At 40.8% G+C, this 23,265-nt stretch overlaps 1 protein-coding gene across 3 annotated transcripts in view; it reads left to right on the forward strand.

Moving 5' to 3' along the window:
• Positions 1-23,265, forward strand: part of LOC121327552 (ATP-binding cassette sub-family C member 4-like) — a 97,498-nt gene that overhangs the window by 9,831 nt on the left and 64,402 nt on the right. For 2 of the 3 annotated variants that reach the window (XR_005951577.1, XM_041271635.1), the window contains exons 2-8: positions 6,735-6,845; positions 12,939-13,059; positions 13,714-13,938; positions 14,358-14,447; positions 21,270-21,433; positions 21,807-21,932; positions 22,857-23,106. Coding sequence is in view for 2 of the 3 variants with exons in the window: in XM_041271635.1 (XP_041127569.1) it covers positions 6,735-6,845; positions 12,939-13,059; positions 13,714-13,938; positions 14,358-14,447; positions 21,270-21,433; positions 21,807-21,932; positions 22,857-23,106 (1,087 nt within the window). In the remaining variant the exon portion in view is untranslated. Of the gene's footprint in view, positions 1-6,734; positions 6,846-12,938; positions 13,060-13,713; positions 13,939-14,357; positions 14,448-21,269; positions 21,434-21,806; positions 21,933-22,856; positions 23,107-23,265 lie in introns of those variants that run through there. The other variant, XM_041271636.1, reaches the window with a different exon arrangement.

The following is a 23,265-nucleotide window of genomic DNA, read 5'->3' on the forward strand; positions in this document are numbered from 1 at the left end:
TCTGAACGTCTGGGAAAGGTGTTGATGCAAACAGCAGCATCAGGTGGTTCAATGCTAGAGCAAATATTAAGAGTGAGAGAGGGCATCACTGTCTGGTACACCTTCCGAGGTTAAACTGCTGGGTCATTAAAACATTTGTTAAAAATGCTGCTGTTGGGTGTTGGTATTGGTCATTAAAATTAGGACCAATACAAAATGCTCCACCCTGTCAAAGGTCTTTTCTGCATCTAATGAGATAGTGAATCAATTCTGTCATGGTTTTGCCCAGACGGCAAGAGAATTTTTAGTAAAATGTTCCCATCATTATTAGTCAGACTGATGGGTCTGTAGCTTGAGCACTGATATGGGTCCTTGTGTAATACGCGCTCGAGACGGGTTGGTTGGTAAGGAGTTGTTTGTAAACGATTCTGTGAACATGTTTAGTAGCAGGGGAGCCAATTCAGTGATGTAACTTTTATAGAAGTCCCCTGTGAAACCATTGAGACCTGGGGCCTTGTTCGAGGGTAAGCCCTTTATTGTCTCCAATATGATCTCTCTACAGGGTTTGTGTTTTGTTTTTTATAAAAGGATTTCAGGTTTTCAGTCACTACTACGACTATTCCTCCATTGGGGCATCCAGAGAGTCTCTGTCTTGGTCATGTAGTCCAAAGAGGCCCAGCTTGTCAAAGAAAGATTGCATCTCACATTTCTGTGCTGATGCCTAAGAGGAATGCAGTGTATGGTACAATTCCCTAAAAGTTTGATTTATTTTGCATGACTCAGTCACAAGATTTCCCCCTCGAGCCCTCACCGCTGGTATGATAGCTGCTGCCTCCCATTGTTTTATATAGTGAGCTAATAATCGCCCTGCCTTATCTCTCTCCTCAAAATACTTTTGTTTAACCCTAAATTAGGCAAATTCTGCTTTCTAACAACAGTGCCCTCTGCAGGCTAAAATAAAACCAAGACAGAAGATAATAAAACTGGGCACCAGTGCGACGTTTCGAGTAAAACTTTGTGTCCCGTGTGTGTCAGTGAATTGCCCACCACCCTTCCACATGTGGTATCAGAAATGGGATGAGTCCCTGCCGCCTTTGCAGCCAGAAGGTGAAGAGCCCCTGCCTCCACCACCACCACAGGGAGAAGTGAGGCTCCTGCTGCCTCCTTCATGGCTAGGGGGTCCGCTGCCGCTGTCGCCCGGCCTTGCCTGCTGCTTCGCTTTGCCTGGGGTTGCCTGCTGATCTATGTCGTTTGGGGTTGCCTGCTGCTCTGTGTCATCTGCACGCCGTTGCCTGGGGTCGCCGGCTAGCCTTTCATGGCAGCAAGGAATACTGTGGCCGGAGCACCACAAAAGGAAGCTGCCAGCCACGAAGAAGGGGGTGGGGAGGTGAGGAGACCACCTTTATAAATTACAATAAATGAAAAAAATAAAAAGAATGGAATTGAAATAAAGTGTGTGTGTGTGTGTGTGTGTGTGTGTGTGTGTGTGTGTGTGTGTGTGTGTGTGTGTGTATACAGTGGTTTGCAGAAGTATTTACCTCCCTGTAGTTTTCACACTTTGTTGGCACTTGAGCGTACTCCACGACGCTTTCAAATTAGACTTTACATGTAGAATCTACACAAATTACTCCACATTGATAAAGTTAAAAAATACATATCGAATATAATTAAGTAAGATTTACAGAGAAAAGTAGGTTAGTCTCAGTTGCATAAGTATTTAACCCCTTTGCTACTACAGCCCTAAATCAGCTCAGGTGCAAATGATTTGCTTGAAAGGTCACACAATTGGTGTATTGGTTTCAGCCTGTGTGCACTCAAAGTGGTTTAACTTGTAGATAATTTACCTATGCTATATAAAGACTTCCAAGCTGTAGCTCACATAGTGAACCAACAAAGTAACCATGAATACCAAGGAGCTTTCGAAAAACAAGTCAGGGTTAATGTGGTAGAGAGGCACAGAGCAGGAGAAGGGTACAGGAAAATTTCAAAGGTACTGATTACCCCACTCAGCACAGTGAAGTTCAACATTAAGAAGTGGAAGATGCATCATACCACCTAGACACTACCCAGATCAGGTCGCCCTCCAAATGGAGTAGCTGGGCAAGCAGGAAACCGGTTTGGGATGTCACACTGAAGCCAACAGTGACCTTGAGAGATCTGCAAAGTTCTGTGTCTGAGATGGGAGTCATTGTTCACACATCAACAATAAGCCAGTCCCTACACAAAGCTGGCCTGTATGGATGGGTGGCAAGAAAGAAGCCATTACTTAAAAAGCTTCATCTTAAAGCATGTATGGAGCTTGCAAAAAAGCAAGTCGATGATACTGCAGACGTGTGGAAAAAGGTTTTGGTCAGACAAGACAAAAATTCCAAGCATCCCAACTGGCATGGTGGCCCAACACCATGGGGATGCTTCTCTTCTGCAGGGACTGGGAAGCTTACAGGAGAGAATGGATGGTGCAAAGTACAGGCAAATCCTTGAAGAAAACCTGTTTGAGCCAAGACTCTGAAATTCACATTTCAGCAGGACAATGACCCGAAGCACAAAGCTAAAGCCACACTAGAGTGGTTGAACAAGAAGAGAATTAATGTTCTTGAGTGGCTCAGTGTGGCAATTTTGCCCCACTCCTGTGTATTTTGGTGTTGTATGTTACGTGTAGTGTGTTAATGTTGGTGTATAGTCATTGGTATACAGGACATAAATGGGTCTGTGGAAAAGGAGTTGTTTAAAATGTACTTGTATGTCTGTATTTTGGCATGGGGATTGCACAGCACTTCACGTGCAGGTAAAATGTAATATGTGAGCATGGGGAATTGCACTTTATTAATTCACTGCAGTTGTACCGAGACTCCAATTGAATGCTTGATTAGCAATTGAGTTTCGGTACAGCTGCATAAAAGCAGCATGTTTTCACTCGCTCGGGGTTGTGTGTTCGGTGATTGGAGAACGGGAATGGAGACGAAGGTAACAATAGTAAGACTAGTTATAATATCAGCTCATCGTGTTTGTCCGTGTAGTCTGTTTTGTTTTTCTCTTTATTTTGGCGAAAGTGTTGTATCCTGTGTCTTGTTTGTCTTTCAACCTTTTATTTTCTGTCTGTTTCATTATTAAATGTGAGCAAAACCAACTGCTCAACTTCACCAAACTCTACCTCTCTGTTGTTTATTTGTTGGTTCCTGGTTCTTGTCTGATGTCACCCACTACAGCTGTCTTTCTGACACTCAGTCAACGTCCTGACTTGAATCCAATCGAAAATTTATGGCGAAACTTGAAGATTGCAGCCTATCGACGATCCCCCTAACAAACTTATCAGAACTGGAGCAATTTTCCCGTGAATGGGCAAACATTTCACCATCCTATTGTGCAAAGCTAGTAGAGACCGATCCAAAAAGACTCATAGCAGTAATTGTTGCAAAAGGTACTGCTACCAAATACTGACTTAAAAGTGGCTGAATAATTATGCAACCAATAAATTTCATTTTGTACATTTTCTTTGCAAGTTTTGCTGACATTTAACCTGCTCCTCCTATAACAGTGTAGTATTGGTAGGGGGTGAATACTTCTGCAAACCACTGTAGACAGGCTAACTTCACTATAACGAACCCTTCTTATAACGAACACCTGTTTTTAACAATCCCAACAGCAAGAACCATTTTTTTCAATACAAATTAGCCCTATTAGAATGATCAAGTACAGCATCGATCCGGATACAACGATCTTAATACTGACTGACACTGAACTTTCTCCAGTGTCAAGTATGTTATTCCCTCAGTGAAAACAAAGACCGTGGTTGACTAATTCAAAGATAACACTCATTCAAATATGACCTATTGTAGTATGAATCATGCATGACGAGTCATCTTCACACATACTGTAACCAGGCAATGGGCGTGAAGAGCAATTGAAGAGCAATCTTCTGTATGTGTCCTCTGTGCGGTACCATCGTTGGTAGCGTCACGTGACCCGTTTGTTTACTTTCTGTTTTGTGTTTAATAAGTCCGGCACGCCTGTGCCATCGTTTCAACTCAAACTCCCATGTCTCTGTCTTGCAATGCGGTTACCCACACGTGACACTAGTACCTTGTCACAATACCGTTTAAATGTTGATAAATGTGAAGGAATCTTATTAAAGGTACTAATATATTAATGTTCAATTCAAATTTGATAGCGAAAAATGGCAAACCCTATTATAGTGAACACCCTGATATAACAAACATTTCTCCAGGTTCCATGGGGGTTCGGTATAGTGATATGCATATCCACACATATATTCACCTATATCTGCATAAACATATACGCGCAAACTCATGTACATACATATAAGTGACTGCACAGTGATTAAATTAATTACTGTGGATGCCACTTAGCAAACCACCACTGTGCCCTTCAATTCACTGTCGTTACCATATGCAGCAGATACTAGCATTGTTACTGATGACAATAATAGTGAACTTTGAGGGCTGAAAAAAAAAATACAGCATTCATGACTAGATTCTTATAGCTGTACTTTTTTTTTTTTTTTGCTTAATCCCATTATAGTATATGAAAAAAACACAAAAAAAACATGACAGCAAAACAACATATAAATAGTTTATCTTTTGGCTGCGGTTCGTTCGCTAGCCAGGGATTCGAAGATTGTTTTAAACCTTTGAAGGTTCGTCAGAAGGGTTCACGTATTGTATTGTTTTTTTTGTTTTTTTTGTTAACAGAATCTGTTTGATAATGTTTGAATACTGTAACACATTAAATGTTACTCAGATGCAAAATTCAATCTTTTGATTTGTATAATGCATATTATGTAAACAAAAATCTGCTATCAAATCATTGCGTAGCAACTCTACATGATGCCGCCGCAGTGTGTGGAGCAGGGTATAAAATATCCTTAGCAGTGGATCGTACCAGTAGACTGTATTGCTTCAGTAAAATATGTACTGAATACCTAGTGTACAAGACATTGTAAGAGAAGTGCCATGGTAGAATATGTTTGAAACATACAAAATATACGCCAACACTAATAATTTTAATTTAAAAAATTGAACACCGTCCACCTCTCTCCGCTCCAGCTCGTGTTATCCAGAGGCAAACCTTTAATTTCTTCATTGGCCATCTCGTCAGTAAAGCGTAGCGTGCACAAGGTGTAAGTTGTATTGAAAGAAATGTCTCGAAACCCCTCTGCTGTTTTGGGATTTTTTTGTTAAATGCCCAGACGAACAAAAAAAAAGTTGAATGCAAACTGGGTAAGCGACTCGTATCGTCATGGAGGCATAATCAATCTCTGGGGTCACTTGAAAAGCATAAGTTCATATTATTATTAGTATTATTAATATTTCTAGTAGTAGTAAAATGTGACTGATAAAATAAAAAAACTGTTAAATAAAGCTTTGTCCACTGCAGTTGGTGCAGGTGCAATGCTTACTGTATAGATCGTAGGCAGGCTCAGTTACATGTACGTAAACAATGTGTATTTTTATTTTTATTTAAATTATAAAAACATATATATATATATATATATATATATATATATATATATATATATATATATATATATATATATATATGTTTAAACTACATGTGAATGTTTTATTCCATTTATATGGATTACCTGTGAAATAATAAGATTTTCAATCAAATATAAACAAGTAGTAGTAGTAACCTTCCTTCGGTAATGTGTTCTGAACCTTCAGAGGTCAAAATGTACCCTTTGTTGCAGCCCTAGTTTCTGTGTGTGTGTGTGTGTGTATGTATGTATGTATATATATATATATATATATGGGTAGGCAAGGTCATGGTCGTTTGTATCCTATTTCCAATTAAACTAAGAAGCGCACACACTGTATAGCTTTTTCTGGGTCTTCAAATATCGGGTTCCCACTTCTGTATAGCTGGATACAGTAGGGTGAATTTTATGTTATGTAGTAATTTTCTTGATTGAAATAAATTGCCACCGTTTTTCTTATATGGCTCTTGATCAGTCAGGGAAGACTAATATTTGCTGTCCTTCCCAGTGAATTTCCTCTTTGCAGTATGGAGAATGAATTCTCGATCTTGAAATCGCAGAAGTATTGCAATGATGGGCCTCGGATGTTGGTCTGGGGCAGGGTGTAGTCCCAGGGACCGATTTCTAGTTTCCGTAATCCTCTTTTAATCCTGTCCCCTCAGGAAACCCAACGAAGCATAAATTATTGCACTGATTTTCTATTTCCACTGTCTTTCAGCTTGCTGCAAAGGGTCACCAATTCAGACTGGGAGGCAGGAGGATCAAACTTAATTTGATCCTTTCGCCGGGGATCACATAGATATTTGCAGTGTCCTTAGTGATATTGTTTATCAGGCTGTACTTCTGCTGCGTCGCCATCTTGTTCCGTTTCTGGCTCTGTTGGTTGAGGGGGGATTTTTTGCTTTTGTGTTTTTTTGTTTTCTTTGGGAGGGGCAGTCTGATTATTATTTTCTGTGCAGGGGCACGGAGCTTCAGAGTTAGGCAGCCATCTTCTCATCTGCGTCGCGTGAACTATAACTACCAATCCAGTTATGATGGAACTTGACAAAGACACAAGTGTGTAAGAGTTTTGGTATCTGTTGGTATTAGGCACCATTAATCTGTTTACCTCCATCTGTCAAACTGAGTTTTTACATATTAGAAGCACTTGTTTGTTTATGATGAAACTTGGTCTGGATGTGTTTTAGCGAATCAGAATCTGGGATTGTATGAAGGCATGGTGGGGGGTGACTGAAACTCTTGTTATTTTCTCTTACAGTTGGTTAAATCCTTTATTTCGAATTGGATATAAAAGAAAGCTAGAAGAAGATGATATGTACAAAGTGCTTCCAGAAGATCGATCAGAAAGACTGGGAGAGGAGCTACAGTGGTATGTGTGTCTTCTACTGTGTACAGTATCTGGTTCTGTACAGTATTTCATTTTTTGTACACATGTACAGTGTACCGCACTTTAGAGCTCTGTTGACAAAGTCAATAAATTCCCCAAAGGTCAAACTAAGTGGTCCTTTTCCTTTTTAATGTAGTGCAGCAGGTCATACATATTATATGTGATGAACTGTGGGAAAACTTGCTAAGGACCTTCTTCAGCACAGCAAAATATGAAACCGCTTACCTGGTCGCAATGGAAACTTCAGTAATAGTAAACTTTTACAATTACAAAATTACATTGTAACAGCATTGAAATTTGCCTGGCCTTTTAGCAATGGGAAAATGCCACCTTTTGTTAGTTCTCTATAGATAGTATTTTTAAACATGTTATTTTGAAGTCCTAATAACAAGTCACTGTAGGCTTATACTGTACTGTTAATTAACAATAGTTGAGCCGTTTTAGCAACCTGAACGCATGTATTTACTGTGTTTTCCTCTACTGATTTTCCACGATGGTGGAATCACGGACGGAATTGCGGAATTAGGCGTTGGGAACGGAATTGGCAGTTTGGGAATGGAATTCTGATTTGCAACTGCACCTTTTAAAAAAATAACAAATAAATAAATAAATAAATAAATAAGTAAAAAACAAAACTGCACAAATACCGCTGTTATTCTCCTATAAAAAATAACGGATTGCTTTGAAAACTACATTACCCACATTAGTTGGATCAATGGATAACGAGAAAACTGGTGATATTATGGGTGTTATGCTGATGGACTGTCTGTCTCTGTTGCGGCGCTGCTTGTATGCTATGTGAGTCGAGTTATTTAAAAAAGCAACTAGCTGTTTTGTGAGAGTTCTATTTTGTGGAATAATTTTTACAGAAAACTGAAAAATACCTGAAAAAAAATGATCGTCAACCCCCACCCCGATCAAAAAAAATTTGGTTCGGTTTATAACATCAAGGCGGTAAAAATGCACAAATGTCTGACTACCTGTCCATGTAGCAGCATTGCATAACTCATCTAAGGAGGTGCCATGAAGGAAAGCCCATGAAGTTGCCTGGCCCCTGGTAGAATGGGTCGTAATGTCCCCTAGTAACGGGGAGTCCGTCTGTTCAAATGTAAAGCGTATCGCATCTGTCACCCAGTGCACTAGACATTGCTTCAATAGGGACTGACCTCTAGATCGGGACCCATAGCAGACAAACAGTTGGTTGGGCTATCTCCTAGACGCCGTCCTATCCAAATAACAGCACAGAACCCAAACTGGGCATAGCGTGTGTTGTCTACGGTCCTCCTCTGACTTGTGCGGGGGAGGTCTGAAAGTTTCCAAAACAATTGATTGGTTAATATGGAATGAGGGTACCACCTTTGGCAAAAAGGATGGATTTGTTACCCGCTAGTCATTCCCAGTGAAAGTCATACATGTGTCATCGATGGACAGCGCATGAAGCTCACTTACTCGTCTGTATGGAACGCAAGGCCAGTATGTTTAAAAAAACATCCAAGATGGCCGCCATCAGAAAGAGAAGCTAAATTTGGTAGGCAAGAAAACCCTTTTTATATGTTTAAAAATATTTTTTGGTTTGTTTTTATTTCATATATGTTTAAGTTAGAATAAAACTAATTACAAAAGTTTTTTATTATTATTATTATTATTATTATTATTATTATTATTATTATTATTATTATTATTATTATTATTATATTATTATTTATTTTTATTTTTATTGTTGAAATCTAAAATTTTGTTTGACCAATTATTGTGCAGTGATTGTGTGTCAGTAGTTAAGGAATACAATATGAAAGCACTATTCCTATGGGAAGATGTGTTAGTCTTGTACAGTATATGAATATCAAGTTATGTAATATTTATTATTGCTTAAAAATGTGCAGAGTAAAATGCTCTAACTAAGGCAACTCTGTCTGTCCAGGGTATACAAGAAACTCATGCAAGCAGTTTTACAGCAAGTACAGCATAAACCAGTCTGCTTTGTTGCAGATAAAACTACAGATGGGAGAGATGAAAGTGTCTTCAACATTGTGTTTAATTTTTAATTTTATGAAAATTGTATATTTTTGTAATAATGACTCTCGTTTTCCACTAGTCTGTATATTGTAATGCCAGCAGTAAGCTGTTTTTTCAAAACACATTTATTTGTTGACTGACCTAAAGTACGTTGTTACTAGTGGACTACTTCAAGAAAGATTTTTCCTGAAAACTACAGTATCTCGGGGACTTAAAAATAAATTCTATAGATTTTTAATGTAAAAATGTTACATATATTCAGATTACGTTGTTAATTCTTAATAAACTGGTAAAAAACTTAAAAAATGGAATTGGTCATTTTGAAAAATGGAATTTGCCTTTCCCAAGAATGGAAAATCATGAGCCTTATGTAACATATCTAGAAGTGAGCTCCTTTTGCCAAAACTGGGCCCATTGTGTCATAGTTTTTTCTCTGTACACTGCTGTACATCGAGCTATCACTGATAACGGATCTTCTGTGAAATTGATCTTAACAGTTCAATCTGTTCCAATTTCTGTGTATCTGAACACTTTTTAAAAAAAAAAAAAAAATGTATAACTTTGTTCACATATTGCACCATTTTTCACTGTGTTATTTTTAGAAAGTGCTTTTCCAAAATCAATATTTAGAGTGTGAAAGTTATTTTTAGACAGGGCACCATGCCAGGGGCTTGGTCACAGACTGCCACCTATACTCCACACACCAGAGGGCTTTCATTGATTGTACAGTAATTCACTGCTTACATCCAGAAATGAATCTGGCTTAAAGAACAGGATGATCACACTGTGGAGAACATGGAGAAACAAAAAATGAAATGCAGTGGGATTTATTTTTCATAAATTCTTCTTGTCTGTTACAGTAGCAAGTCAACAATGATGCATATGGTTTCAATAAAATATTTTATGAGTTCATGAAATGTATTTATAAGTCAGTTTATTTATTTTTTTTACTCTTGCTGTAGGGCGTGTCTTAATTTCCCACAGCTGTTGCACATCATGTCCTGTACATATATACAGTTCTAAATAATAATAATAATAATAATAATAATAATAATAATAATAATAATAATAATAATACTTAGTGTTCCGCGTTTCTGGTTTATGACAAATGACATTCAAAAGTGGTTCTCTGTCACTTCACAAACACATTAATAATATCACCCGATTATGTTGGCCAATCAAAGTCTGATTATTGTGGCAATTGCTGGGCGTAGTAACTACTAGCTTCATCAAAAATGAAATTGAAATACTGACACGAAAATATTCTATTTTTAGTGGATGAGGAATGGAGAGAAAATGGTAATCAGTTTATGAATATTCAAAAGAAAACAAATGTTTCAAAGTATGCAAAAAGCAAAAATAGCAAGAGGGGGTCAGACGATGCAAAGGATGCATAGCGCTGCAAATACTGCTGCAAAGTAAGCGACACATTAAACTAAAACAAGAAAGTGAACTGAGAGACAAGCAATCCATTTATGCGGCTTTTACACACACTTTAATAAAAAGAGAGTGCAAAGTGACTGTTAATGAGTTTGTCAGAGCGCTGTGCTTTGCTGGACAGTCACTGTTTATTGCAGAGAGGTATTGTAACAGGGAGAGATCTGTGTTGACTCTGCTGGCGTGTTCATGGGCTGCAGGATGAGGGCGGCAGTCGTCCAACAACCGCCTGTGAGTCATGGCAGTGACACGGGGAGGTGGGAAAGTGGGTGTGTGGACTTTCCCCCTCTCTGAATGGCTGAGAGGCGCGTCTTGGGAGATTGTTAGCCCTATAAATTAACGCTCTGTTGTTTCCTCAGATCTGCCCTTTTAAACACATAGAGTGCGCGGAAACGCTGGTCCACGACCGAACGGAACGGAACGGAGGTTCAGAGCGAGACAGTGAGGGAGGGGAACCCTTGGGCAGATCCCTGAATAAGGATAGCTGAGCAGGCTAGGTAGCCGGCAGCGTAGGACGGAGATTCGGGTTGCACGGGCAGCGGCGACCGGGATATTGCTGCAGAGTGCAGCACCTTTTCTTTGTAGTTTTGTTACTGTTTTATTTTTCCTGTTTCTTTGTGCCTTCGATTTTTGCAGTATTGTTTTGAAGCACCTGCGAGTGCGCCTGAACTGTTTACCGTTGCTTGGTATTCTCGTGGTTCTGTTTACCAGAGTTGGTAAGCAGACTACGGACCAACAGCGCCCTCTGCGGGCTAAAGAAACCCAACGCGCCCCTGAAATAAAACTGGGCACCTGTATGGTGTTTTCAATTACATCTGTCTGTCTCCTGGTCAGTGAATTACCCACACCCCTTCCACAAGTATGTTTTGGTGACTTTGTGTGACAGTACTGTCTGTAGTAAAACACTACCTAATGCCCACAATCTTAATCGTAAATATTTGACAGAAAATAGTGATGCTTTAGTTGTCAATTTTTGATTTGAAGTTGAATAAACCTGGCTTGTTTTGTGCTGATGTCATGTTCATACCTTCTGTAGATACTATTTCCGTCAGCACAGCGATTGCCCAAACTTTCGCAAAGTACCAGCTCACTTGAAAAAATGTGGCTTCAACTTGCACAGAATCTGCTTCATCATACATGCCAGGGACATTAAACCTAATCAGAAACCAGAACTGCTCCTCATCATATTCCACATGTAAAGTGTTCTGAGATTTTTTGCCCCGATTTTTACTGATGTTTCAATTAAAAACAATTTTGTACCAATTTTATCCCTATTTTAATATATGTAAAATAAACTCCGGAAAAATTCCCGGAATTTTTTTTAAAAGAAAAAAAAAAAAAAAAACGTGGAACACTAATAATACTGTACGCACCCATTACTTTTCACACGTATTTATTTGCCCTTATCCTGTTTAGTCGAAGTTTCTGTTATGAATGCTGGCACTGATTTCTTAAAGTGACTCAGTGATGCAGGGAACCATTTCAGTTCCAAACAATTTCATAATAGGAATGGATACCAAAAATAATTAGGCCTGTATTGTTTTACACTTAATGAGGCAATTTTAAATGTATGCTATTGTCAAGTGTGCAATAGAGAAACAGATTGACAAGCACTGCTATGTTCAGCACTGTAGAACCCAGTGTGTGCTCACAGTACATACTACTAAATATCAGTAAACCAGGTCCCGTTTCATCAGAAGCATTGGGATTGTTACTGGCTCCTGTACTGCAAGTGCCAGTTCATTACTAGGTTTATTGCAGACGTTCCACGGAGGAACTGTGATTGATTTGCAACCCTTACAGCCGTGTTGTCGGTTCAGACAGCATTGCTGGCAGTTTGACTGTCTGCCTGTCATTTTCAGCATCATTCAAAGACAGCAGCACGCTCCGATAGACTTTAATTACTTAATGGCTGTCTTCTAGACTGTACACAAGCAGGCCTCATCGCTGCTGATGTTGATCCACTTCCTATAACCTGATTCCTCATGAAGTCTAATCTTTCCCCACATTTACCTCTTAGCTAATCAGCTTTCAGTAATAACCTGATTGCTCTGCTATGTACAGCAAACCAGTGCTAGGCCGTCTCCTGTACTGAGGCTGATATTATCCAGTCTTGAATAACCAACAAGAAAAAAATAAACATTCTGTGTGATATATTATTTATTACATTTTTTAAATAAAAATTTTGACGGTTTGTACATAAACAGTATTTCTATTTTTAAATTGGTCTGAAATACTGTTGCAAAAGTGTGTGTGTGTGTGTGTGTGTGTGTGCGTGTGTGTGTGTGTGCGTGTGTGTGTGTGTGCGTGCGTTTTTTAAATTTTTATTACAAGTACTTTATGACCACATAATATAGGTCATGTCCACAAATGATATACCTAGCTCATAAGCATCTAATTATTGGAGACACTTGCATTTACAAAATTAAATACATACTTTCCTTTGCCTATACAAATGAACATGCACATTTTCACAACCCTATTGTAGTATTGTTTCAATTGTAACAGAAGATTTGGACATGGGGTATTTTGTATGAAACAGGAACTCTGGTGCTCATGTACTGTGTGCGTCTGTGACCCTCTGTATATAGCAACTGAGCCCAACTGTATTGTGTTCCACAGGTACTGGGATAAAGAAGTCGAGCAAGCGAAGAAAGATCTGCGGGTACCAAAGCTTACGAAAGCTATTTTGAAATGTTACTGGAAGTCATGTGCTGTTTTAGGGGCTTTCACGTTGATAGAGGTGAGTGTAAATGATCATGTTCTGAGGTACAGACTGTCTTATTTTATGTGCGGGGGGGTTACGTTGTTTAGGATATATATATATATTATATTTAATATGATTTCTTTATTTGTTGTCTTTCCGTTGCATTTGTGGTTAGATGAGCTTCAGATTGGGCTTGAATATTTTGCAGTTTGGGCTAGTTTTCTCAGCTTGTATATAATATGCACTCTTTACGAATGCTGCCAAGACAAAACTGAAACTCATCATGCATTTGAAAACAAGAAAAAAGGAGAAGGAACTCACAGGCTGTGGAATAGTAGTGCTAGAAATTGGGCCTAAGTGTTCATCTGCTCTTTTTCTATAGATTTTCTAACCATAGAGAAAAAGCCTGAGTTGAATTGTTTGTCTGGCTTTTTTTGTTCTAATCTTAGACTCTGTGAACAAAGTTAACTGTTTAACAGTGGGTTAGATAGACTCTCATTTTTCATTTTTCCTCTACCAAGCCAGTTAGTTTTTTCAGGTCTGGGTTTACTTTTTCTATTTTAGTTTTGTTTTGCAAACCCATTCATTTGTTAGCAGTTGTGATATTGTTGTATTAGCAAAAAATAATGGCTTTGTATGATTTTAGGAGTGTGAGTTTCATCTGAAATGTGTCTCTCATATTTCTTGCAGGAGACTATCTGTGTAATCCAGCCTCTGCTTTTAGGCAAATTGATTCTTTTTTTTGAAACCTACAATCCTGATGACAGGGATGCACTGTATGTCGCTTATGGATATGCGGCAGGTGTGTCTCTCATAACATTTGTGTTAGTTATTCTCCACCACTTGCATTTTTATCATGTCCAGAGAGCAGGAATGACAATTCGAGTGGCTATGTGTCATATGATATTTAAAAAGGTAAATGATGAAATATCAATGTATGTTTTTACAGTGGCACATGTTTCTATAGCTCTTCAGCCTCTATATTTCTGCAACTGTCTACTTGCCTCCTCTGTGTTAATCTGTATCAGGAACTTACCCTGGCTAGATTGATAATAGTTTACTGTTGCTTGGTTCTGCTGTGTCGAAGATTGACACTGTAAGTTGAAGTAATTGCAGTTTGTATAATAAACCCATAAAGCTTACCTAATTTACACTTCCATTAGATATATAGATCTTTACATTTGCACATTTGAAAGAAAAAAATGTGTTTTCATTGAAAAAAAAATAAAGAAAATACTTTTAGGTTATGAAAATATCAGCTTCACTTTGGAGAAAAGCTTAACCATTGCATTACATCTGTTTAATGTGTTTCTGTTTAATGCTTTTATTTCTAGGCCCTTTGCCTTAGTAACACAGCCCTGGGAAATACAACAACCGGACAGATTGTAAATCTTTTATCGAATGACGTCAACAAGTTTGATGAGGTAGAGTCTCTTCATATTTGACATTGCTTACCTTGCTTGAATAGTATTAGAAGAACAGTGGGGCAGAGTGTGCTCCTGTAAGGTCGCAGGTAAAATGAATAAACCAACCATGATTTATATGGGTACCTAATTATTTCACGTCATTACCTTCAATAGAATTTTAGCCCCTGAAGGGCCAGAATGTGCTGGTATCTTTTTCTCTCCTGACCAGTGAGGCTGATCATTTGTAATACAGTGCAGAACAGAGAAGAGCTCATGTGGTAAATTTGTGTTTGAAGTGCATATTGCCCTTGATAAAAGGCACAATTTAACCCTTAGCGGTCCATTTATTCAGCGCTTGTCAGGCGCATCAGGTCCAGTTTATTTACATGCATTGTTTAAAATATATTTTTTCAGAGTAAAACAGGTTTAAAAGGCCCTGTATAGCAAAAGGACATCAGTACTGCATCTCCTGCCAAACCCCACCCCTTGTTCGCTGTATTTTTCACATACCTTTTTATAGATGTGCATACTGATACATCCTCGCCTGATCACTCATTTTATTACCAAACACCTCAATACTGCGGTCCAAGTCATTATTTTAATGTTAACCTTTAGGTGTCATTTGGTGGACGCTGTAGAGGGCACATCCTCGCGGAGCTTCCAAGTTTTATAGCTGTTTTCAGCTTCTCTAGCCTCCATGGCAGCATTCAGCGTGGGCGGGATTAGCCACGCAAACTACTTCCGAGTGGGGGGGTCAGTTCACTTATCAATCTCTTTCTTTGTTATTTATACACTCAGTACTGCCTCAACCCTCCGTCTGTGTTTGTTTTTGTTTTATTTCAAACGCGCAGACCCCGTCATTCGTGCTTCAACTTAACATCTTCGCTTAATATTTAAAACCTCACTCCTTTTTCTATTGGTCATTTTACTGCACAGCGCTGCCAAGATATTATCAACTGTTTTCCTACCTGCTCAGGCGATTCTTCCCATCATTCAGCTTCTCTGTTCAGCTGCAGGAGCTCCAACGTTAATCTTTCCTGCACTATCCAGTTTCCAGCCCGGCTACAGTGCCGTTTAAAGCGCAGCTTCATTACTCAAATTGGTCTGCGTTTTCATGAGAAAGACTGGCTCCAACGACACTGCTGTATTACAACTCTGTTCCACCGGGCCTCACACACCATGGTTACGTTTCATCGAGTTCTACTGCGAGTGGTAAGTTGCCATCTGTGACCAGGCAGATTCGACAGGCACTCTGAACCAGTGCCTCAGTACTGCAATCATCTGGTTCCTTATGCTGCGCTTTTGCAACGTGAGAGCGAGTTCAACTTGCCGAATTGTGACATCTAAATACTGCAGGCTTCTCTTGTAGACCTACGTTAACTTATTTATATACATCACTAACCGTTCTAAAGCAAATGTTTTAATTTAAGCTGGTTTGCTATCGTTGCGAGTCCCGCACACTCCAAACCTTCTATCAATTCCTGCAGTTTGTTGTCACTGAGGGATTCTTAGTCCCCTCCTGCCTCAACCTTTTTGGTACATATATTAACCTGAATCCTTCAAATCCAAACCCCTCCCCTGAAAGACCTGGTCATGAAGCCAAGCTTATCAGCTTTCTGTTAAGAATCCACCATCTGCTTCAGGCCATTCCTGCAACCTTCCTGTTCCCGGATTTGCACTTCCTCATTTGCCCCAACTTCATCAAGGCACTTAATACAACTTCCAAAGTCCATTTCATTCAGTTTGAGCTACCAGTCACATTCGGAAACTGTGTACTACGATTTTCACCATTTCAGTCAAAGCTTCCTCCTACACCGCAATAGACAATACACTCATAGACTGCTCCTGGTCAAATCAATTGGTTTCACTGCAGCCTCAGAGCAATGCATTCACATCCTCTCAGGTTCTGCAGCAGCATCAGATCTCTGCATTCTTCATCTCTGCCCAAAGGCAGCCCCATCTCTGACATCATCTAAAAACTCCTTAACTCTCAAAGAACAATTTCCACCACATTCAGCAGCTCTCTGCTCCTTCCCGGCTCCCTATATCAATAGATATCCTTCACTCTTTAATCTTTACCCTCAGAAAAGGCTGCTCCTGTCCATTCAATGAGCTGACCTTGGAAGTTAAATGTCCAACTGCTCTTGTGACACCTTCCTCTGCAGGACTCCTGAAGAAACAAAGTCGTCCATGTGAACTTACCGTGACAGCACCAGATGATTTACTGGGGGGGAGAAAAAAAACTACCAAAAAAAACATAAACCCAACCAAACAGGAGTGTAAAGCCATATCAACCATGAGGTCTTCTGAACCTTACCGTGTACCCAGATACTGGACTTTGGCCAGCTGTAGTAATTTTACTACAGGATACTACACCTTGCAGTAAAAAAAAAAAAAAAATTAACCATGCCCAGTGTTAAACATGGTGGAGGTTGTGTGATGGTCCACAAGTTTCAGCCTGGTTCCAGAAGCAGACCCCAACCCGTGGCAAGTTTCCCCCTTTCATTCAACTTGGGTTCCACTAAGCTCCTCACTCACCGGCCTCCTTCAGTCAGCCCACAACTTTTATAATTAAAAAAAAAAAAAAGCCTTAGCCCCTTCCACTTGCTCTTCTTATTCTATTCAGAATTGGATCTCTCCCTCCTCCTTTAATCTTCAACACCTGCTAGCCTTTAATCGTATTGTCTCGCAACCTTCCTGCCTCCGTCAGAAACTACCTATCGGGCATTCAGGATCAGTTTCACCTTCAGTAAAGTCCTTCATCCCCCTCTCCTTTCCATACCTGAGGTTCACCTGTTGATTTGAGGCATGGAGAAGAGCCTCTCTCCTTCCTCCATTTGAAGACAGCCCATTTCTTTGGACATTCTTCTCCTCATCTCCACTCTTTGCCGCGGTTGCTTCATTCCTTTCGATGACATCGTTATGGAAGCACTATGCTTAGCTGTTTTTTTTTCGGATTCCTTCGCTGCTCAGAGTTCTCTGTGCCAACATGCACATGTTTTCCAGCCTTACGATTGCAGTGCTCTGACCTCACCCAAATTCCTGGGGGACATTACATTCTCTTTGTCAGATCATCCAAAACATCAGCTTCGTAAGGGTCAGTAAGTTCAATTCTCAAAAATTGACTCTTCTCTCTGTCTTAGTTCTGAGCTAACCAAATACCTCGCCTCCAGGAATTCCCTGTCTTCCTACAGATCCTCTTTTTATTGACTCCTCAAGAACAATCGTTGCGAGACATTGGTTTTTCTGACTCGGACTGGGCTCTCCTCAAGTCTCTACTCCTCTCATTCTTTCTGGATCGGAGCAGCCACATCCGCAGCACGAGCAGGAGTCAATCAGCACCTGATAAAAAACATGGGGCGCTGGTCCTCTTCAGCAGTCGAGTTGTACATCGGATCCTCCCCTTCAGACATTGCAGCAGCTCAAAAGTCCTTTGTTAGTCTGCCCGAAGTGGTGGCGCCCTCTCCACCAGGTCCACTAAAGGTTTCCTCCCCATGGGGGTGGGGGGGGTTCTCTCCACAGCGCGGATGGCCTCCAATCCATAACCCGTCATAGTAACGTCTCCCTGTATTTTCTTTACAGCTTTCTCTTATCTATGAGTATGGCTCAGCGGTCTCTTCCCTGTCTTCACTGTGCAGTGCTGCAGGGAGCCAGGGGTCCTTCTATTGGGGAAGAAGTGAGTTTCACTCCTCCAACCGACTGGGTCGGGACTCCTGCCCAAGTCACTGCCGTCCCCGGTGGTTCCTCGCTGGCTAGAGGGGACCCCCGGCCACAGCTATCCTGTCGCAGCACATGCGCTAGCCTCACCGAGGCCACAACCTTGCTATCCCGTCTCCCTAGTTTCTTTTCAGGTCCGAGCACCTTTCTGCCCCTTCTGGCTGGCCGAGTCCCCACCTGCCGAGCCGGGCCCCGCCACGGTGGTGGGGGTTTCTCTATTTTTTAGAGAATATTTTTTATCCTAACTCTCCACGCCGCCCAGCTGCCAGACATGCTGCCTGAGAATGCCGCACTGAGTAGTGACGGATCTATCCCTTTGTCTTTTATGTCTCTCATCGAGAGTGTCTTTTATGTTTGTCTTCTCATTCTTCTTGTTCGACCAGCAGCTAAGAGACGCCACCTGGCTAACGACCTGGACTAAGAGCTTTGTCTCTATTTGTTCTGTCTCATTCTCAATACCCACTCAGTGCTGCATATGTGGCCTGACCCGATGAGACGTGACAGTTCAGAGTGTTTTACGTCGTACATCTTGTCCCGCTATTTTCTTCTCAAGCTGTCCAGTTTTATGTCTCTAATTCTTTGTTACACAAGCACCCCCGTTCCTCAAATCAACCCCCTTTTATACTACTCTACTCAAGCCCTTGTAAGCGACCAGTGAATTACTATAACATCTCAAAAAGCTCTGCAAATGTCTGTGATATTCTTTGAGCTCTACTATAACTCGCAAAAAAAGCTCGCCCCTACCGGAATGTCTGCATATTCGTTGAGCTCGAGATTCGGAAGCAGCTAATACTTGTTTGTGAGTTCAGAAAGAATTTATCACGCTAAAACAGTACTCGGCCCCCTGCGCTTTTTTTTTCAGCTTCATTTCGCAGACCTTCAGGAGTCCTCACTTGACCATTGCCATAGAGGCCAAAATGTACCGTCTCCCCTGGGGGCCGTGCTGTTAACAGCTCACTCTACTCGAGCCGGGAACGGTTTTGGAACGAACAGGGAAAAAACACGCCAGAAAAGACGGTGTGGGCTTGATGGCGTTTTTGATGTCTCTGTCATGCACAGGTCACAAGGTCCGTTCCTCGAATGACCCTCTGTCAAACTCTACTAACATCCTAACTTTCCACGCCGCCCAGCTGCCAGCCACGATGCCTGAGGATGCTGCATTGAGTAGTGACGGATCTATACCTTTGTCTTTTATGTCTCTCATTGAGTGTCTTTTATGTTTGTCTTCTCAATCTCTTTGTTTGACCAGCAGCTAAGAGACGCCACCTGGCTAACGACCTGGACTAAGAGCTTTGTCTCTATTTGTTCTGTCTCATTCTCAATACCCACTCAGTGCTGCATATGTGGCCTGACCCGATGAGACGTGACAGTTCAGAGTGTTTTACGTCGTACATCTTGTCCCGCTATTTTCTTCTCAAGCTGTCCAGTTTTACGTCTCTAATTTTGGAACAGTGCCAGGGTACCATTCTAAAAGTAGTGGAGTTTTGCCATACGTGGATTCCCACTTTTGTTATCATTTGCTCAGGAGCGCAAAAAGTTGGGGATTCTAAGAAGAGACGCGCAAATTGGCTTCTCGGCACTCCACGTCAGCGTCACTCAGCCATTGAAAGGTTTTTTCGGCTTTTTCCAGAGAAAAAACGACCAGAAACCTGTGCTTGATGGCTTTTTGATGATGTCAGACAGTCCTGGTCCAACATAGGACCGCAAAGGGTTAATCATTAGTGCCAGATGCCATTTAAAAGTTGGGAAGTCTGGGGATTCTGAAGAGAGTGTCGCATTGGCTTTGACACTCACGTGGATTAGTGAGGCAAAACCGGCAGGGACTCTCTCATCGCACTACAAAGAGCCCTGCTGGCCAGGCGCCTAGTGAGCTCAGGTGGACACCTGCAGGTCTGGCCCTTGTCCTCCACTGGCCGCTAGCTCGCTGACATCTGCTCTCCTGGGTGCAGAAGAGGAAGCTGGCTTGGTCGTGGGATTGGAATACTCCCATGGAACCTCCAGTTCTGAGCTGTGAGGTGAAAAAATTACTCAGGATCGCAAGGAGTGAACTGTACTTTCCAAAAAATCGAAAAAGGTGTCTCTTTTTTGCTGTTCTTTGGACACGAATACCGCAAACTACTACAGTCTGTACCGGATCCAGGTTGTATCTGGCGTTTCCAAGTAGTATCACGGCTCTGTAATTTCAACCCTTCAGACCCCTAACTTCTCCTCACAGCGTACCGAAACTGTGAGTGCACCTATCACTCCCGTTTTGGCGTCCCTGACGAGAGTATCGTGATGTTTCTCGGACGACCGGTCCGCGGATCCTCGAGTCCCCTGTGTACTCAGCCGGGGAACAGCGTGACGGGCGATCGAGGCGACTTAGACGGAGACCACGTCTTCTCCTTCGCCCGCACGCACCCTAAACCTTATTAGGGTACCTTGGAGGTCAAACTCGACACTCACTTTTTTTTTTTAATGACGGACATTCTAAACTGGGGAGAAAATCTGAGGTATAATAATTAGGCACACTAAATAAAAAATAAATAAAAAAGTTGCGAAGATTTGGCACCTGGGCCTGGGTTTGAAACACCAGTGATATAGCAGGTCTTATAAAACAGAAGCACTCCTGGTTACTCAGTGCCACTGCATCTTTCTTATGTGATAAGTGAGATTTGGTTACAAGTTGGACGGGCAGATTGGTGGGGCCAAATTAAGCCTAAATGGAGGGTGAACTACTGTACTGTAGTTCTCAGTGGTTATAATGTCACTTGCGGACAAACCATCAGGGGTGGAGAAAAGGACCAGTATTAGTCACAGAGCACTGACATGTTTGGCCAGTCTCTCCAGTACTTTGGTTTGCTTTTTTAAATTGTTTTGTTGTAGCGAAATTCCACTAACATGTCAAGACAAGGATTTGGCTTTCATTAGTATTAAAATCTGATTAGTTTAAATACTTTCAGTAATTTTTGTACATCAGCCAAGAGTGCGTCAACAGGAATTTACAGTTTTTCACATCCTGCCAAACAAAAATAGCAACCTGCTTCATACAGAAAATGTAGCCTCAAGTTCAATTTATCTTTAAGTGTAAATGAATATAGTTGAATGATATGATATTCATCTTCCCTGTCTTCTTTACTGCAGATTACAGTTTTTCTACACTATTTATGGATTGGCCCACTGCTGGCAGTGGCAGTGACAGCCCTTCTGTGGCAGGAGACAGGCCCATCATGCCTTGCAGGAATGGCAGTTCTTGTTTTTCTGATGCCTCTGCAAACATTTTTTGGTCGATTGTTTTCAAAGCTAAGGTACTTCTCCGAATTCATAATCCTCCTCACCCCGATATGAAAGTGGACAAAAAAAAAAAAAAGTGAAGTAATTCTGCTCTTTAGAGTAGACACTGGAAACATCTTATACTGTATTAGTGCTAGGACACATGTTCAAATAAACCTTGCTGAAATGTGTTCAATGATAAACATTACTGCATGTATTTATATATAAAAAATACATTTATCAATTGTATCAAAGACACCAGGCAAAGGAAACCCATGCAGAAATGACGTCTGAAATCAAATAACATTCTGCTATTCCGAAGTGCTTCTCCTATTTCATCAATATGTCATTTGATGGGTTACCAGGTTTGTTTCACTTCATTTGTGCTCTTTTTATTGCCCACTGTAGGAGCAAGACTGCAGCATTCACAGACACACGAATTCGGACGATGAACGAGGTTGTGTCAGGCATGCGGATAATTAAGATGTATGCATGGGAAAAGCCATTTGCAAAACTAGTCACTGAAATCAGAAGGTAATTTGGAGCCTCTGTATTTGAATACCAAAAGATAAGAAAATATATCAAAATAGTAATATTTTTATAATATATAATATTTTTAAAATATGATAACATATTTCCAGGTTCGTGCTCACTGCTGCCTCTTTTCATAATGCATATATGACAGTAATAAGTGTAGTAAGCCAAGGCATGTAGCTCAAAGTAATGTGGCTGTTTTTAGGGAGTACTCCCCAGCCTTAGCCAGACCAGAGCCTCTGGGGAAAGCCCTGCCCCTTCAAAGCATTGTTTCTAACTGGAAACATCAACGCAAGGAGAGAGAGAAGGCTTCTACAACACAGAGTGTCAGGTTAATACTTATTGCAGTCGTTTTTTGTTACCAGAAAATGAAATTTGGCAGGTGTGCGTCAAGCTCGGACACGGGTATTGCTTCTGTGCTGTCCGATCTCAGTTAGGTACGATTTTAACAGAGCCAAGTCAAATGTGATTTTCCTGGATGTGTTTACATTTACTTGTCGCCTAATAAAAGTCTTCCGGTGTCGGCTGGGTGTTGAAAATGGGACAATATGTTGAGTTTGTGACAAACGCTTTTTACTTGCGCTAACCTTAATTGAAGGGGGAAGGCAATCATGCAATATGACTTTTTTTTAGGTCACAAAAGTGCAATATGACTTTCCTTAGCATGGGCCACAATGTAACTATAGATACTACCTATGTAATATGTTCACTGTCATTGCAATAGTTATCTGATTTTATTCAAACTCTAAAACATGAGGTAACCACAGGTTAATTAAGGTTGATCAAAATGAGGTCTTTTTATGTAAAATAATTTTGCTATGCTTGTAATTTTTGCGTATTCCTACTTAAAGGAGTTGTAGTTAATGATATTGGTACTGTGATTACTGTGTTGTGTGAAGGTTTTGGATTGCTTGTTTTCTGCAGGGAGGAGATTTCTAAGATCAGAAAGAGCTCCTATCTCCGTGGGATGAACATGGCTTCTTTCTTCGTGGCCAATAAGATTATCCTGTTTACCACTTTCACCACTTTTGTGCTGCTGGGTAACCCCATCTCTGCCAGCAAAGTCTTTGTCACTGTGTCCATGTACAGTGCAGTCAGCGTTACCGTAACCCTCTTGTTCCCATCAGCTATCGAGAAGGCCTCCGAAACCATGATCAGCATTCGCAGGATAAAGGTTAAGTCTAGAGAAGACAAACACTACATTTGAATGCTTGTGTTCTGCATGCAGTCTAGCGAATCCAGGTCATAGCACTGTCTGCTTACTTTCCCTGGTCTCGCTCATTGCAGGCTAAACTTTTCCATTACTCTCTGTAGGAAATGAAGAGTTCTGTAT

Source organism: Polyodon spathula, chromosome 15, assembly GCF_017654505.1.
Source record: "Polyodon spathula isolate WHYD16114869_AA chromosome 15, ASM1765450v1, whole genome shotgun sequence".
Classification (NCBI taxonomy): Eukaryota; Metazoa; Chordata; class Actinopteri; order Acipenseriformes; family Polyodontidae; genus Polyodon; species Polyodon spathula.